Source organism: Parasteatoda tepidariorum, chromosome 10, assembly GCF_982258835.1.
Source record: "Parasteatoda tepidariorum strain Cologne lab strain chromosome 10, Ptep-v5.0, whole genome shotgun sequence".
Taxonomy (NCBI): domain Eukaryota; kingdom Metazoa; phylum Arthropoda; class Arachnida; order Araneae; family Theridiidae; genus Parasteatoda; species Parasteatoda tepidariorum.
Genome location: NC_141764.1, coordinates 99,763,746 through 99,781,425, shown reverse-complemented (window position 1 = coordinate 99,781,425; position 17,680 = coordinate 99,763,746). Strand labels below are relative to the sequence as shown.

General features: G+C 28.4%; 1 protein-coding gene across 1 annotated transcript; it reads left to right on the top strand.

Moving 5' to 3' along the window:
- Nucleotides 1-248: 248 nt before the first annotated feature.
- LOC107443184 (tetraspanin-4) lies at nucleotides 249-16,429 on the top strand. Its single transcript, XM_016056971.4, has 6 exons — nucleotides 249-577; nucleotides 5,463-5,654; nucleotides 7,027-7,101; nucleotides 7,479-7,583; nucleotides 11,542-11,694; nucleotides 13,484-16,429. Exons 1-6 carry the CDS (start codon nucleotides 518-520, stop codon nucleotides 13,625-13,627), a joined length of 729 nt encoding a protein of 242 aa, XP_015912457.1. The 5' UTR covers nucleotides 249-517; the 3' UTR covers nucleotides 13,628-16,429.
- Nucleotides 16,430-17,680: the final 1,251 nt, after the last annotated feature.

Below are 17,680 nucleotides of genomic sequence, written 5' to 3'. Positions count from 1 at the left end.
AGATTTCAACTATTTGATTCGTATAAGTTCAAAACTTCATAGACATAACCAAAGAACTGATTCAACTCAAAAGTTGTAATGAGTTACTGTGCAGTCACTTTGTAAATTTTCTTAAAACAACAATTGACATGAGTTGCAGTGCCAGTATATAATGATTAGCAGTTAACTCAATAAAAAATGTAGAATTAAACTGATCTCAATCTATTAAATTTTTGAATTGTAGAAAGCAAGAAAGTTTCGAATAATTTACTTTAGCTGTTAATTTTACACTAATTTCTAACTTTCCTGTTGCTATTTGTAATTTTTTAACTGGCAATACCAGAGAGCACCGCGAATGTGTTTTTGTTTTGGTTTTAATTTTTATTTTCTTCTGCGTATTATAAATTATGTATTTTTAAAATGATCTAATGAATGAATTAAATTATTTTCTAGTTGAACAAATTACAATCATAAAATATTTCTGATGTAATTATGTTAGTATTTATGACAAGTTTTCTAATTTATTAAATCCTCTACCATGTCTAACAGTTTCAGCTGTGTTCGAAAGTCGCTGTGCTGCATAAATTTGCTATTTTGGGTAAATATATTGCTTTTAAAAAATATTCGGATCGAAATTGATATTTGTTGCAGTTATTTCAAAATAATTCAATTTGTACTGCATGGAAATTAATTTTATGAAATAGATTTAATGTCATACTACTTAAATTTTTTTGGAATAAACAAACATATTTTCCAAAGGGTGGTGTATCATCAGCAATATGTACTTTTAGTTTTAAATATTCTATCGTGTATAAATCAAGGAAAAATTTGTTTTGTTATTCGTAAATCCTTATTGAGGAAATTGAAATTCTAGTTAAAAAGTTAAATATTCTGTCATAATTGTACTTTTTAAAGAAATTTATTTAATGTTATGCTACTTAAATTTTTTTGGAATAAGCAAACATATTTTCCATCAGCAATATGTATTTTTAGTTTAGTTTTAAATATTCTATCGTGTATAAATCAAAGAAAAATTTGTTTTGTAATTCGTAAATCCTTATTGAGGAAATTGAAATTCTAGTTAAAAAGTTAAATATTCTGTCATAATTGTACTTTTTAAAGAAATTTATTTAATATATTAAATTAAAAGGCTCTGGTTATGTATCTGAAATAATTCTAACTAGATAAAAAAACCGGTAAACGCATGTCACTGCCTGGTTGATGCCTAAATTTAGGGATTTTTTTCCCACTGGTACTGAGATATAGAAATCTTCCCATATTTCTAATTAAGTGTAATGGTTGAACTCCATAATACTGAGCTTTAAAAGAAAAAAAATGGGTGAGAATTTCTCACCCTCTCTCGAAAACAGGGTGAGATTTCAAATAGTTAAGAGAGATTTCGAAAAACTAAAAAAACACAAACTCTTGAAAAAAAAAATCTTTTTTATAATTATAATACATTTTTTTTTTACTTCTATTTTTTAAAGCATTGAATATTTTTGGTGCATCGTTAAAGAAGATTTTGCCTTTACAAGGTATTTGTCCATCTTACATTAGCACATAAAAATTTGAACGTCTTACGTGAAGAAACCTTACCTATGGTAAACACGTGGTTGCAGAGAAATGTGTTCTGAAAGGGGTTCCGTGGTTGTGTTCTGTTGTTCGAAAAGGTTCTGAACAATACTGGTAAATAGGGAAGCTAGATAACGGGGCAGATGTTGAAAATAATGAAAGATCCGGGAAGAAAAGTGAAATGGACTTTATTCTAAATGGCCTAGTTCAAAGGTTTTTCCAAAATGCGAGAAATTCGTGAATTTTGAAATTGATTTATAGAATACGCGAATTTCTCGCAGTAATAATTTTTTAATGCGAGAAAAGAATAAAATATGCGAGATTCTCGCATTCTAACGCTGTAGTGAAAACACTGAGCAGAGAAAATCATAAAGAATCGAAAAAATTCATTTCAAAATTTTTAGAAACGCAAGCAACATTCTTACTGGATCTGGTTTGACAGTTTTGTTTGAAATGTACCAATCATATTTTCAATTTGTAAAGCTTTTTCAGTTAGTTAAGTGGAAATTGCCCCAAAATACAGTCCTTTACCAATTATCCTTTTTTTTTTTTTTTTTTTTACTATTTTATATATTTATTTGTATTTTTAAACACTAAACTATGCATGCACAAAAAAGTAATTAGCAAAAGTAAAATAAATAATTGAACTTCCTCTTGCTTGTCTAACCAAAAAATACCAAATTTTTATCTGGATGTAATGTAACAGTAAAAAATATTGTTGGCCTAGCATTGCAAAATATTTTGTATTACAGTTACATTTTATTTTCAAATGTACACAAAATCCTTTGTTTATAACAAAAAGAGAAGGATAGAATATCTCTATCCTTATCTTAAGATTGCAGCCAATTAATTTTTTTTTTTTGCTGTTTTGAATGGCAGCTTCAGAACATATTGGGGGGATATTTTCGTATTGTGATCTGTCACATAGATTTTAGATTTGCAATTTTTTTAATTATAAAAACACAGAGATATTTTTCCAGGGGTTGTTCCAAGTTAAATCTTTCGAGATTGTCCCTTTCTATGATGTTTTTTTTTTTTTTTTTAGTTTCGCGCAGGCTGTCGCTCGGAAGATGTCAAGACTCGGCGGTTATTCTGCCACAGATCACGACATAGAACTCTCCCCCATTTTAGAGCCCTCTCAAAAAACTACCAAGTCAGGGAACAATTGTATTATAATTCTGAAATTTTTTTTTTGACATTTTATTTAATAAGTTCTAGTAATCAGAATAATCTTCAGCTTTACTATGCTTCTATTAACTTGTTCTTGCACACTCAATTCTCTGCAAGATTTCTGTTTCCAAAGACAATGCAAGTTTAGTTTGTTTCCCGATCTGTACAAATAGTACCATTTGTTTTAATACTCTTTTAATAAAATATGTAATATTGAGTTTTCAAGTTTTCCTCTTTTGTTGTTGCTCTTTTGGAAAAATATTGTTTCTATCTATCAAAATATATGCCATGTATAGGAGAAAACTTCAAATAAGTCAGCAGAGTCTACAAGTGGTAATTTCACTCATTTAGGAGTAGAATTCAATAACAACAATAATCTAATCATAGAAATAATTAAAAACAAGTCATAAATGAAAACAGATGTTTTTAAGTCTCAAAAATTATATGAAGTCCATTTTTCTAAAATTAAAAACTAAATTTCTTTAGTATAAAACATTTATAAGACCTGTTTTTATCACTATATGTATCTGAGGCAAGGGGGTATTAGCGTAAAGAGAGGAGAAGATGTTTGCAATTTTATAGAAAAGTCATAAGAAGATTTTTGCTGAAGGGCTTATGGCAAAGGTGAACAAATTTCGAATTCTATAAAATCTTTAAAGAGTCTAATGTCGTGCTTAAAAATCCAAGGGATAAAATGGGTTAGAAAGATAGAAATTGCTGAAAACTATTTCTAGTCTATCAGAAATAAATGAAAGGGCAGTCTTCCCCTTAGATAGATTGAATGTTTAAAAAAATGTGTGGATATTCAGAGTACCGAAATTGGAAGAGAGTCGCCAAACAGAGTGATACCTTGAGAAGGTAAGAGCTGCTGTGCTATTTAAGAAAAAGATCTATAGTTATAAATTTGTGCATAAATCTATTTGGTTGATCTATCGGGTTGCTCGGAAAATAATTTCGTTTTACTGACAGAGGATTTAATTGTATTTTTCGAATCCAACTTCACACTTAAGCCGCATTATTATTATATGTTTTGAGAACTGATATAGCAAGACTTGTGGGTAAAAAAGTTCAATTAATTCTACGCAGTAGTTTTTGATTGGTGCCCTTTTAAATATGGAGAGCAATAAGCAGGATTTTCATCATATTTTACTATAGAAATAGTAAAAATGCTGTTCATGCCAGAAAGATATTAACCGATGTGTATGGAAAAGATGTGTTGACAGTATGCCAGTGCCAGAACTGGTTTGAAAAATTTTAATTGGGCAATTTTGATGTTGAAGATGCACCACGTTCTGGAAGGCCGGTTGAAGCTGATAAAGGCATTGGTTGATGCAGACATGAGATTGGTGAGAGGTTAAATTTATCGAATTCAACTGTTCATGACCACTTGAAAGGCCTGGGTTTAACCTCGAAGCTCGATATATGGGTTCCCCATGTTCTCACAGAGAGAAATTTGTTTTGTCATGTTGACGTCTGTGATTCGCTTCTCAAACGTGATGAAAATTATCCATTTTTGAAACGCATCATTACTGGGGACGAAGAATGGGTTGTCTATAGCAAAGTCAAACGCAAGAGATCATGGAGCAAAAAAGATAAATAGATAAATCGAAAGCCAATATCCATCAGAAAAGGGTGATGCTGTCTGTTTGGTGGGATTTTAAAGAAATAATTTTTTTTTAAAGCTTTTACCGGATAACACAACAATTAATTCGGAAGTCTGCTGTCGTCAGCTGGACAAAGTGAATAATGCACTTCAACAGAAAAGGAATAGTGTTCCACCAAGATTATGCGAGGCCTCATACAAGTTTACTCGCCAAAAGTTTTAAAATTTGAATGGGATACACTGCCACGTCCATCATATTCTCCAGATCTGGCGCCTTCATATTGTTATTTGTTCCGGTCACTGCAAAATTTTTGGACTGTGAAACCTTTATTTCACATGAAGAGGTCAAAAATCCCCTGGATCAGTTTTTTGTCAACAAAGACCAAAAATTTTATGAGCGTGGAATCATGCTACTACCAGAAATATGGCAAAAGGTGTTGGACCAGAATGGCCAATATATAATTTAATAAAATATTTATTCATTATACGAAAATTGTCTTTCATTCCCCTCCCCCTAACAAACGAAATTACTTTCAAAAGAACCCAATACTTTGTTACTAAATCAAACCCATGACCTCTTGGACATGAGCCCAACACCCTACCAACCAGGCTATCCTGGCATATTTTTTTATTGGTAAAATTATGTAGTTATTACAGAAATATTTGTGATGCAAAAGAAAGATGGATAAACATAAATTACTTTTTTAATTTAAATTTAGGTTCTTGTTTAGTGAACCAAAGCTACAGTGTGTACATTTTTGTACTTTCATTGTGCTTTATTTACGTTTTATTTTTTGCTTCAAATTTTAATTAATCTTTATTTTCTTTATTATAATTACTCTCAGAAATTACTGTTTTTCTCCTCAAAACGAAATAACTTTTCTTCAGAAAATCTTAATAAAATTTCTGAACAGTAGTTAAATGCTAATTTTAATGATCCAAGCGTTTCTTATTAATATTATAAATTAGTATTAGTGACGGTACCATTAAAACAAGACGTACTGGAAAACGAAAGTGACAAGAGAGATCTATCGAGGTCGAGCGCCCGAAAAATTTATTTCATTGTTAAGTGACATCTCATTGATATATTTGATACTTGAAACTTAAATATTCATTTTAACTACCTTTTTTGTTCCAGGTATTGGGATGTGGCATGTTGGGAGTGGGTTTATGGCTGAATCAGTCTTATAGAGGATATTCCAAAGTTTTAATTTCTCATCATGTATTAAGTGGAGACTACTTGGTAATAGTTGCTGGAGTTTTAACCTTTTTGCTCGGATTCTTAGGATGCTGTGGTGCTTGGTTTCAAAACAAATTTCTTTTAAGAATGGTTTGTATTGGTAATATATACCATGTTTTTTAGCTTATATTGTGCAAAATATTTTTAAAAAGTATAATAAAGTCTTGTATTATTTTTAATAATGTTTTTGCTTTTGTTAACTTTTTGTGACTGATTTCTTTGTAAATTGTGCTGATTTGTATTTTGAGCCACTACAAAGCTTGGGTAATGGCTGTTTAATTTACTGTGTTGAAAATATTTCAAAATTAATAAATTTTTTTTTGAAGTTTCTAACAATCTGAAACAGTATTTCTACAATTGTAAACTTTTATAACTTATATATTTTTTTTTTTTTTGGAAATTAGTTTAAAATATACAATTTTTCGATGTCTCAAAGTTGAAGGGACGCTAAAAAAATTTGGAGATAACAAGTTCAGAACTAAATATGTTCTAAAAAGTAGAAAAAAATATTCTGAAATATTATTCCTAAGAAGTAGAGTCATGAAACATAAGAATAACTACGATTAAATGTGTATATAATGATGATAGTTAACTATAAGTCTGAATACAACAATTATAAATTTATTTTTAAAAGTAAGATGAAAATAATTATGCATTAGACAGAAAAGACTTGGTTTAAAATAAACTTACATTGCGATTTTTCAGAAAAAAATTCGACATAGCAAGGTTTTGAGGAGAAACCTTTCAACATAGGAATTTAAATTGACATTAGGTGAATATGTAATGCCAAGGGGAAATTTTTTGTTGTTGACATAACAAGGTTTTCGAGATATCGAGAGTATACTGTAATTATAAAATTTCTTATGCTAATTATGTAATTTTTTCCAATTAATTTGTGTTTGGGAGGCGTATTTTATGCACTCTCAAACCCCACCAAGCTGCAGATTGTGCACCTCTGCACTCTTTTATCCAAAGCACCACAGTGGACTGATCGTAAAGATACGGTTCCTAGTTGAGCACCGAAATCGAGCATCACTGACTGCGGTGAGTAAGCAGGTGGGTGACCACTTCGATCAGCCTGCTCACTGTTCGAGGGTGCACGGTATTGGTTCTCATTGAACTGTTGTACTGTAAGGTGATCGACTTCACACACAGGTCGTCGGGCTATCAAAGCAGTGGAGCCATCCCTATGCAAAGAATCGAAATTGCGATGGCACGTCTTCGGATCATCTTCAGGGATGTTTCCCAGACCGTCGCCATTAGCCCATTTTGCAGCTCTAGTGGGACGTAAATAAAGTACCTACCTACCTTTTGTCCAAATAATTATAATAACTGATAATAAAATTTAATAACTGTTACTTCACCTTAATAGACACATGTTTGTATTTTTATATTATTCATTGGAAACAAAATGCTTTTTAATTATTTTGATTTGTTCTAAAATGTTTTGTGCATTTTCTAGTATTTTATCCTGGTTATTGTGGTTCTCCTTCTTGAGTTTACTGCAGGAACTTTAGGATTCATTTATAGAAAGCATGTGAGTAAAATTATATGTTTTCATTGAAATGTCATTGAAATGTGTAATATATCAGGCATGTCTAGAAAGCCATCTACACTGTTTTTTAATGTATATGGTTAAGCATGTTTAATGAAACACATTAACAAATTCCTTTACATTACATCACCCGACTTTCAGTTTCAAAAATACTTTATTTGGATTTAAAAAATTTGCGAGTCTATTTGTTATTTATTTAGATTTTTCAGAAAGGTGTTTAATTCTATAGTTTTGTTACATTAAATAATAGGAGCAATTAAACTAGGTCTTGTGCTTGTTCTTTTTTGTTGATTATCCATAAAGTTATTATAATGATTTGATGTCTTTTTTTAAAAATTCTGATTTTTTTTTTTTTTCAGATTGGAGAAGCTTTGCAAGAAGAATTGCTGATCGGAATACATGATCGATATGCCATTGACAATCATAATGGTTTAAAAGAAACTTGGGATCATATTCAGACACAGGTGCGATAAATGAAACTTTTATTTGTTTATTATTTTTTTAAACGCATTATTATTCATTAAAAACTTGTCTAATAGAGATTTTGCTATATTATTATTTGAAAATGCTTGTCTTCAAAAACTAGTACTTGTGAATAATGTTTTCTGTTTTAGGTTAAATTAATTATAAAAAGTGAAATTCTAAGATCTTGATACTAGTCTGGTTTTTGCAATATAATTGCTTTCAAAACAATTTAAAAAAGAAATAAACAAATGAACTCAGCTATTTGAAATAAAGAAGTTTTTCGTTTCTTTATTTTTTCGTAAATTAGATGTTTATAGTGTCTAGAATGCTCTATGCCAGGGATCTTCCACCTGGATTCCCTGGACCTTTAGGCTCCCTGAAGCTTTGACAAAGGCTATGGAATCGATCACTATTTAGTTACTCAAAATGTAAGGAGAAAAAGAAGAACGGTGTTCTTCTCCTTATTTCTACTAAAAATTCTTTGCAATGCAAATAATAATTCTATTAAAAATACTTTGCAATAAAAAGCAATTTAAGCCAGACCATTAAAAAATTTTCTTTTTATTAATTTGTTATAATTTTAAATATTGTGGGTTTTGTTTATTGTTCATAGAATATAGTTAAATTAGCTACCTTAACATTTGTTGTCTTATTAAGATGTTTGTGTTGTGATTAAAGATGCAATAATAATTTAGTGGAATAAAGCTTTGTTGTCATATTTTTTCAGCTCTTTGAACTAGGAATTCATTTAAAAAGAAAAACAGTAAGCTTCAAATTGTGAAAAGTTGAATACCTCTGTTCTATGAAATGATGTTCTGATACTTTTAGTTAAGGGTTCCCAAAAGCCACTGCAATGGCACAATGTCGGGCTATTGAATAAAATTTGTTATAAGTAGGACTGGGCTATAAATCGATGTATCGCGACATATCGATTTAACGCCTATATTGGCAAGTCGATACAGTGACTTTCGTTCCTGGCGATGCATCAGAAATCTGATTTAAGTCTTCGAGGAAAGACGATACAGAGATATTACAGTATAAGACACGCAAGAATCTTCCCTTACGTTCCGATGCCGACTCGGGGTGTTCGTTTTGTTATGTTGAAATGGCCTTGATTGATTAGCGGTAGAATCAGAACCAGAGTTTTGAGAATACTATAGCGTGATCTCGCATGTTCGTTTTTGCACCTCTTTGGTTTTTCTTTGTCGCGACTTGATATCATTTCTTGTAGATTATTTTCAGTGGGACTAACTTCGTGATCGCTGCCGTTGCCTTGTTCGGAAGGCAATCTATTATTGAAAGGAATTTATGAAGAGTTTCGTCATTAATTAGGTAATTTTTTTTCAACAAAACTTTTTCTTATTTTTATATGAAAATTATCGGAAATCTAATTTTAGGCTCCCATAAAGAATTAAGTTACAAAGTAATTAAATTTGTTAGGTTTTTTTCTTTTCTTTTAATTTATTTTTGGATAAAACTTCTAATAATTTAATGGGCTTTTATTACTGATTTTAAATTTATAAATCTTGAGTTGCTTTTATTTTTAGAAATAAAGTTAAAACGAAACTTTTTTTTTTCATTTGGATTTGGATATAAGTCAATCAACTTCGTTTATTCAAAAAAATTTGAAAGGTTTGCGAATTTTATTCATTTTTTTCGTTTTATTAGAGAGTACAATCAGTTTTTTAAAATTTTCTTTTAATATTATTAGTTAATTAGCTAAATATATTATCGAATATCACAATTCTTTTGTTTTTATTTTTAAGAAATTAAACCTTACTTTGTTTTTCGTTCATAATTCGGTCATTATTCAATTTAATGTAATTATTTATGTGAAATAATAATAATAAAAAATAGTGATTTGAAAGCGTTTTATTATTATTATTATTTTTTAAAAATTTATTTAGCACTTTGTTTTGAACATACAAATAATTTTTAACGAACTTATTTTTTAAATTTTCTTTCTATATTGGTAGGTAAATATATTGATAAATTTCTATTTTATTCATTTTTTTATTATTTATTTTTAAATTAAGAAATCTTTCGTTATTTGCGTGATCATTTTTGGAAAATATAACAAAACTTGTGTTTACTTTTTCATTTAGAATTTGAACATTACAATCGAACTTAATAATTATGTAATTATCAAAGTTATTTTTATATGGCTCACTTAATAAAATTATTTTTATGGCTTTAAACTTTTTTTTCTTCAAAATTTCATTCGCTTAAACTAATTGATTTTCAAATAATTCATAAACCTATCGTTTTAAACTTTCTTTTATTTCTAGTTAAAAACTTAGTAAAGTTACATAATAATTACCTAAATTAATTAATAATTAATTAATAATTTTATTAATTAATAATTTAGGTAATTAGGTACTTAATTAGACTGCTAATACCTTATAAACGATAAAGGGGTGCAAATATTTCATTCTGTAGCTACACTTTTTTCAATAAATATTTTAAGTAGGTTTTGTGCATAGTAGTCAATTTATTTAATATCTTTCTTAAGCAAAACATATATATCTTCAAACTTATAAATTGATTTAAATCAATTTGAGTATGGAGTTTCGATAGAAATCTGACTTTCTGTGCCATACAAGTAAATGAAATTCAAAAATACTATATCGCGATGCAAAACTGACGATGCATCACGATATATAATTTCTAATATCGCCCAGTCCTAGTCATAAGTCATCCATGATTTCAAATATAATCCTTTAATTTTAATCTGTTGCTATCCAGAAGGAGAAAGTTTCATTTTTGCTCATTAAAATTTTTTAATTTTTTAAATATTGCAGTTTATGTGTATAAAGATGACACATTTCTATAACTAATAGTAAACATTAAAATTTAGAGAAAGTTTTATAACTTGTAAGAAATGAGTTATCTTACTCAAAGTGAAATTTTATTCGATTTTCTACTTCTTGCGTGTGCAAGGTTGGATTTTCAGCAATTGCTGTTTTAAAAAGCAAATATCTTTCAAAAATTATGTGTTGAAAAAGAAATGCAAGTATCAATAAATAGCTTTATTCCACTATTTGCAATGGGAAGCTAACTCGCCCTTTTTACTAAACGAATTTGCGATAATTTCAAATGTGGATGGTGATTTATCTTTATTTATAACATCAATGCTCATGTTTTATTAGTAATACCTTCTTATTGATTACAATTAAAGTGCTTTAGTGAATTTTAAGTATGATTTGTATTAGCTATGTTTATATTCTTTTCACTTTCTTACTTATTTTCAATGTCTTATGCGTAATCAATTAAAGCATTATCCTTTGGATGTTAAGTAGGATTTTTTTCAATTGTTTTAACGCATATTTATAAAAAAGCTTCAATTTTCGTTATTAAAAAAATTTCATTTTTAAAATTTTTAAGATCATTTAAATTTATTACTTAGTATTCTTGTGTAGCATAATGGATTAGGAATTAAAGTTATACATTTTTACTAAAGTCACTATTCCAAATTTTGTATGATAAATATATTTCCAATTAAATCTTAAGAATTTTTTGAAGGAATTAATTAAAATTTAATATGTGAATGTTTGTCACAGTGATCCAAAATGAAATGAGTCATCTGGTACAGAAATGTAATCATCAAAACATGTCTTCTGAGCCTAACCAAAATGAAAGTGACAATTTTTAAAATAAATTGGTTGTAGCAGTGTCTTTTTTATAAAAGTTATGCAATTTATTTTTAAATGAAAATTGGGATACTTAAAAAGCAACCTGCATTTGTCCACTTGAAATCTATTTCTACATGTTTAAAATAATGTGAAAAATAATAAAATTTTTGTCTATAAAATGCAATATCAATCATGTGTGAGTCATAAAACTTTTGAAATTATCCATTTTTGTTGAGTATTATTATAAACTTCAGTTCCTGGCATTCTATATTTGGACTCCATTGAAAATACACGATAGCTTTATAGCGCATAGCTTATTTTTCAGTTCCGATGTTGCGGTGTTAGAAATTATCGTGATTGGCATCAAATATCTGCTTGGCCAGATAAAGAGTGGGTTCCTTCTAGTTGTTGTCTTCCAAAGTTCTCTAATATATCATCTTGTGGAGAAATGGAGGAGGTTTCTTACATATATTCATCAGTAAGTAATAATTTTTTTTTATTTAGAAATATAGAGGGGAAATTTTGGAAATTTGATTTGCCGAAAATCCAATTTTTCAGCAAGAAATCTGAGAATTTCACCCAAGTAAATATGTTGTATATTTCACAGCTACAATTAAGTTTAGAAATAGATTAGTAAGTTTAATAAAATGATAAAAAATATGTTTAGCACTCATTTTAAAATTATAAATGCACCCATAACTTACTTTTAAACTAATGAAAGGATTTTCTAGAATCAGTGTTATATTTTCTTATAAATATATGTTGATTGAATAATATGTTTTTATTATATAAGGTGTCTGATGTGTTATGTTCATTTACACTCTTTCACTGAACCAATTCTTCATATGTTTTAGATTGCTAAAAAATTGTCAATTTTTTTAATCATCTGATTCGCTTTTAAAATAAATGGGAGAAAAAATTATTAACACTTCTTTTCTTAGAATTAAAAATATAAGCTTACATAAATGCTCCTTAAATTTAATTGTTCAATAACATAATTTTTCTATTGATGGAACATTACCGAACATACTCTGTATTCTCGATATTTACTATGCTCTAAGTGCATGCACATCACATGAAATTTATAACTTCCCCAAACTTCTAGAAATTCCATTCTTTAATTTTAAAGCAAATTACATAAGTATTTTCAATTTTTGTGAAATCTGGTTAAAAATTTATTGAAAGAATAATTTACATTTTCAGAGCCCACACTAAGCATTCGCCACCTTGCCAAATGCGATAAAATTGTAAAGTTTGCGAATAAAATTGTGTTTTCGCAAAAGTATTGGCGAATGATTTTTTTCCTCTGGAAAGAAAAAATAATTTTAATTTGATCCTAAAAATTACGACAAAATGAAGGTTTCTTAAGAAATTGATATTTTTTTATTTGACTTTCGAAAATTAGTGAATATTTTTGATATTTAGCTAATTTACAGGCTAATAATTTGAAATCTGTAGCGAGAGTCCTGCATTTTATATAGACAATTAGTTCTATAATTTTATCATCATTTAGTTTGTTATATGTTTAGAAAGGTAAAATATAGTGAATCAAAATAAAATTAATTATTAACTTCTTAAAAACGAGAAAACAAATAAGTTAAGAAAATATAGTGGAAAGTATGGATGGATGGATGGTCAAAAAGAATTCCGCACCTGACTTGCACCGACCACACTGCTGACGTGTAATAGCCTCAGTGGTAGATGGATCATGGGTTTGAGTCCCCTTGCTGTCAGGCTAATCATGGGTGGTTTTCGTGATTTTCAGCACTATGTAATGCAAACGCGGGTTAGTTCCATCAAAAAGTCCTCCACAAAGGCAAATTTCTACCAATACTTGATCCAGGAGTTCCCTTATCTTTTAGATTGGGTGCAAAATTACAAGGTTACGGAGCTGAACATTGGTAGTCGTGAACCCTAAATTTTGTTGGCTGTTCAATGACAGTTATAAAATAAAATAAAACTCACTTTTTTTTGCAACAATTTACTTGTTCTAGCATCCAAAAGTTCTCCGTGTCGTATAGAAAATTAAGCGTATGTATAATATATATGCATATTTAAGTGTCTATCATTACTGTTTTACAATTTTAGCAGGTATATTTTTTAGTTAGTGGGCCTTAAATTCTTTATTACAAAATCAGTAATTCCCACAACTAAAATGGTTGGAAACTGCTACTCTAATGACTTATCTTATTAGTTGTTATGAAATTTTTCTTTGTTATTTTGTATTTTATTGATTTATAATATTAATTTAATATCTTATTTTCTAGGGTTGCTATCCAAGATTACATGTGTGGTTAATGGAGAGGATGCATATTGTAGGAATAATAAGCATGGTGTTTGCCTTTATTCAATTATTTGGTATCATATCTGCTTTAATAATTGTTTGTTCCATGAACCCTAAACGTCGATGAATTATTGAGCAAAAAATGTTTTTATGTAGTTATTTTAATAATATTTTTCTATAATGAATGAAGGATAATAATAACCATGAATAACAGTTGTGAAAAACAATGCATTTTAACTATTATGCAGATAGTATTTTTCTATGATGAAGGACAACATTCGCAAAGAATGGGAATTATTGAAAAGAATGTATTTTAACCATTATCCAGATATTTTTCTATGAAGGATAACAATAATGATGAATGTGCTTTTTTAATCTTTTAACTGTTGATCTCTTAGTTTAGGACAGGACTTGCCTTTTGTAAGGAATATTGTTGAAAATAATGTATTCTAACTGTTATCCAGATAATATTTTCCATGAGAAAATACTGCATGGAATATAAATATGCATTTTAAATCCTTTTAACTGTTGACCTCTCGGTTTTGGGTAGAAACTTATTGCTTTTTTTTTTTGTTAAGCAAACCAGTATTGTTTAGATTTAAATGAGGCTTTTTTAATAAGTCCCGTTTGATTTTTAAAATCTATTTTTACATTGATACACTTGATTCAGCATTATGTCAAATTTCTCATATATGTTAAACTTCTCTGTATAATCAAAAACAACAGTATGCTTAGAATTGTAATGGGCCTACATGAAGCATATGAGCAGCATTGTTAGAGAAATTTTAAGTTTAACTGTTTCTATAAATTAATATTTTTCAAGTTATAAAATGTTTTTATATTAAAAATAACAGTCTTGTTTGAAAAATATTATAGTCTAAAAAGAAATTTCTATATGAATGATAAATATTTCAATTACGAAGTTATAAAGCTGTGATATGCAATTATTACAAATAACTGTTAATATGCTAAGTACTACTATTATATCCATTACATTTCAATCTCAAATTGATCTTCAATTTTTTTAAATTTTAATAACTGTCATAAATTTTTGAATTAAGTTATTTTTTAATACAAGCAAATTTATTGTGTAAAATTGTTCAAGGTGTTTGATAGTTAAAGGGTTAATAGCTATTTAGATGGGTTTTTTTTTCTATGACATGTGATAAAAAATTTTCAGTTTTTCTACTTAAATATTTCGACACATTTTCTTAAAAATATAAAAAAATTTTGAAGTTTATGTTTATACTTTTTTTAAAAAAATGTTCTACTAATATTATATAATGTATTGTTGACTACTTTAAAACTTGATCGCAAACACTCGTTAACATAATTTATAATTACAGTCTATGCTCTTTAGTACAACCTCATGCTGTTTCCCTTCCATTATAACAACCGATACATAAAATTCTGTCTTCTATTCCACAGACGTAATGTTATTTTAATGTCCATTAGAATGTCTAAACTGAACTGTTCTTATGAATATAGACCAAAATTTTTTTTTTAGTTCTAAGAAAATTTTTTAGTGAAAATGGCTGCTTGTAACTAGTAATACGCCATAAATTTAAAACAAAATTTAAAATTTTTTTAGGAAAAGGGTGGAAGATTAAGGAGTAAAGATTTTCTACAGTTTTGTGTACTTACTTCATAGCAACCTTATGTTATTCCCAGTGGTCGATAAAAACTACATTTGCTTTGTAGTTAACCACTTTTATTTAATGGAGTGACTACAAACTACTTTTGAAAAGTAGTTACTACTTCTCTACTTTTAGAAGACAAACTTAACTGGAGAACTAAATTGTCCCCAATATTCAAAATGATTTTGAATAAAAAATTGGCTTGGTTAAATAGGAGGAGATGTTACGAAGTTTTAATTTATGTTGATATGAAATAGTTTTTTATTCTAAAGCACTTTTTATAAAATTGTTGTTTAAACTCAATGCTTTTCTCAACAGTGATTTAAGAAATGCATGGAAATTGAAAAAAATTGTGATTTAAGTGATCAATGCTTTTACATATCCTCCAAGAAATAAAATACAGTTCGAAAAACAAAAATCGGACTACCCTGAATAACGTTTGATCCAATGAACTTATATATCAAATAACTTTTAACCAGAATAACTTTTGATAGAATTTTTAAAAAGTGAGATATTTAAAATTCGATCTCTCAGGATCAATTCGACCTATTTCATACCGATTTTTCCGAACAACAGAGGTAGATCTTATTGACGCTCGGCCACAGAGGCATTCTCATTGTGTACATTGACGGGTCTGCTTACGATTTACACCAATCAGATTGGAATTTTTTTTTGCATTTGAACTTTAACTGTTTTAAGGGAATTTGCAAGAATACTACACATAGATAGTTTCTAAACTAATGTTCTTTTATATCACACTACTCACCACACTATTTATTTTAAAAAGTAGCAGAATGCATTACCAACTACAGAGAAAAAAAAATAGCGACCACAGTAGTTTCACTACTTGTAGCATGCTACTTCTGACCACTGGTTATACCATCTGTTTTTGTTTTGATCACGGGTTCATTATATTTCACAACTAATGTATCGTAATTATTAAAATGATCACGATTAGAAATTTTAAAAAGTTACAGCAACCATTTTGTACTTTTCTCCTAATGTTACTTTTTAGAATATTTATCGGATCTTAGTCAGGTAACTTTTCAACTTACAGTCTTATGAACAAATATTTTTAGTAAAGTTTGTTTTTAAATTTAAATAAAGTTCAAATGTATATTTTTATTGTAAGCTGGATGTATGATTGCATACCTTTTTATTCTTTTTGTATCTGTATCTGCTTTTTACGAAGTACAGGAGATCCTCGATCAATCGTTTCTCGTGGGATCATTCATTGAGAATGATAAATGTGAGAAAACAACAAAATGGGGTCAACATAAAATATAGAATAGTGACTTGAAAAAGTATGAAAAGTAATAAAGGATTTATGTATTTGAAAATTACTAAATTTACGTTTAGTATGACAAATTTAGTTGAAAAATTAAGTGCTTAAAATATTTCCAATGCAAATAAAGGAAGAATAAACACATTTACTTATTTAAAAAATTTTGCTTGAACCCACCTTTTCTTTTTAACGCAAACTATACATTTTCGACCTTTTTATCTGATTGCTGTTCTTTTTCTGTATATTAGTATACCCACTAAATGTTACTCATTGTTTGAAAGGCTTTGAGACCCTTTGCAAATGTTGGCATTAGTTGTATCTCTGTTTTATCATCTTTATCAGTATCCTTTTGCACTTTATTTAGTTTCCTGCAACAAATTTTTCAATCTACATCACACCTCAAGTATCAACATTTTCATCTGCTGATGCATAAACATTAAATGTGATGTTTAAGGTGTTTTCTCCAAACTGTAACAATGTTTTTCATTTCATTTCATTTTCTCCTTCATCACTGACATCAGGAATTACTGTTTTTCTTCTCAAAACAAAATGACTTCAAATTTTTATTAAAAAAGTTTAAAAACTTCTGAACTGCAGATGCATCTTGTTTTAAAAATGATCTAAGCAGGTATTATTAACTTTATTAGAATAGCATTTGTGATGAAACCATTGGAATAAGGCTATACATACGGGATACGAAAAATGCGGGAACAACGGAACGGGATTCAACAATATTAATCGCCCAAATAATACAAACAGTGAATCAATGAAATCAAGTGTATATTAACATTGTTTCATATACACTGATAATTATTTGGATCTTTATGTTGTTTTTGTTTATTCGAAATACCTAGTCAGGGGTCTGTCCAGGCCAAATTTGCTACCGTTTAGCGGTATTTTCTCAAATTCAACTTTAGGAAAAATAGTTGTTTCACAAAATATTTTTCCTTAAAAGTTTCTTTTTGTATCCATAATAAACGATAAATCCATATTTTTGTGTTGATTTTTTTATATTATTTTTAATTTTCACAAATTATGTCTAAATTTTCACAAAATAGGTACCTCTCAGAAAAACCTAGAGAAACCCCTGCTAGTAGAAAGTATTCACACTTAGTAATAATTAATCGAAAATGCAGGAAAAATCTTAAAAAAGAGAGAGAATTTGTTTCTGCATATATTTTGCCATAAGAAGTATTTTTCTTATATTTTTTGCTTACTAAATTATTAACTTAAGGCCTCATTCACTTTTTATACTCAA

What these genes read in the sequence shown, in the direction of transcription:
- LOC107443184 (XM_016056971.4), top strand. Translation starts at nt 518, where the DNA reads ATGTCTAACAGTTTCAGCTGTGTTCGAAAGTCGCTGTGCTGCATAAAT. An exon ending in ACAAATTTCTTTTAAGAATG is followed by an intron (nt 5,655 to 7,026) that starts GTTTGTATTGGT and finishes TGCATTTTCTAG; the next exon opens with TATTTTATCCTGGTTATTGT. An exon ending in GGGATCATATTCAGACACAG is followed by an intron (nt 7,584 to 11,541) that starts GTGCGATAAATG and finishes CTTATTTTTCAG; the next exon opens with TTCCGATGTTGCGGTGTTAG.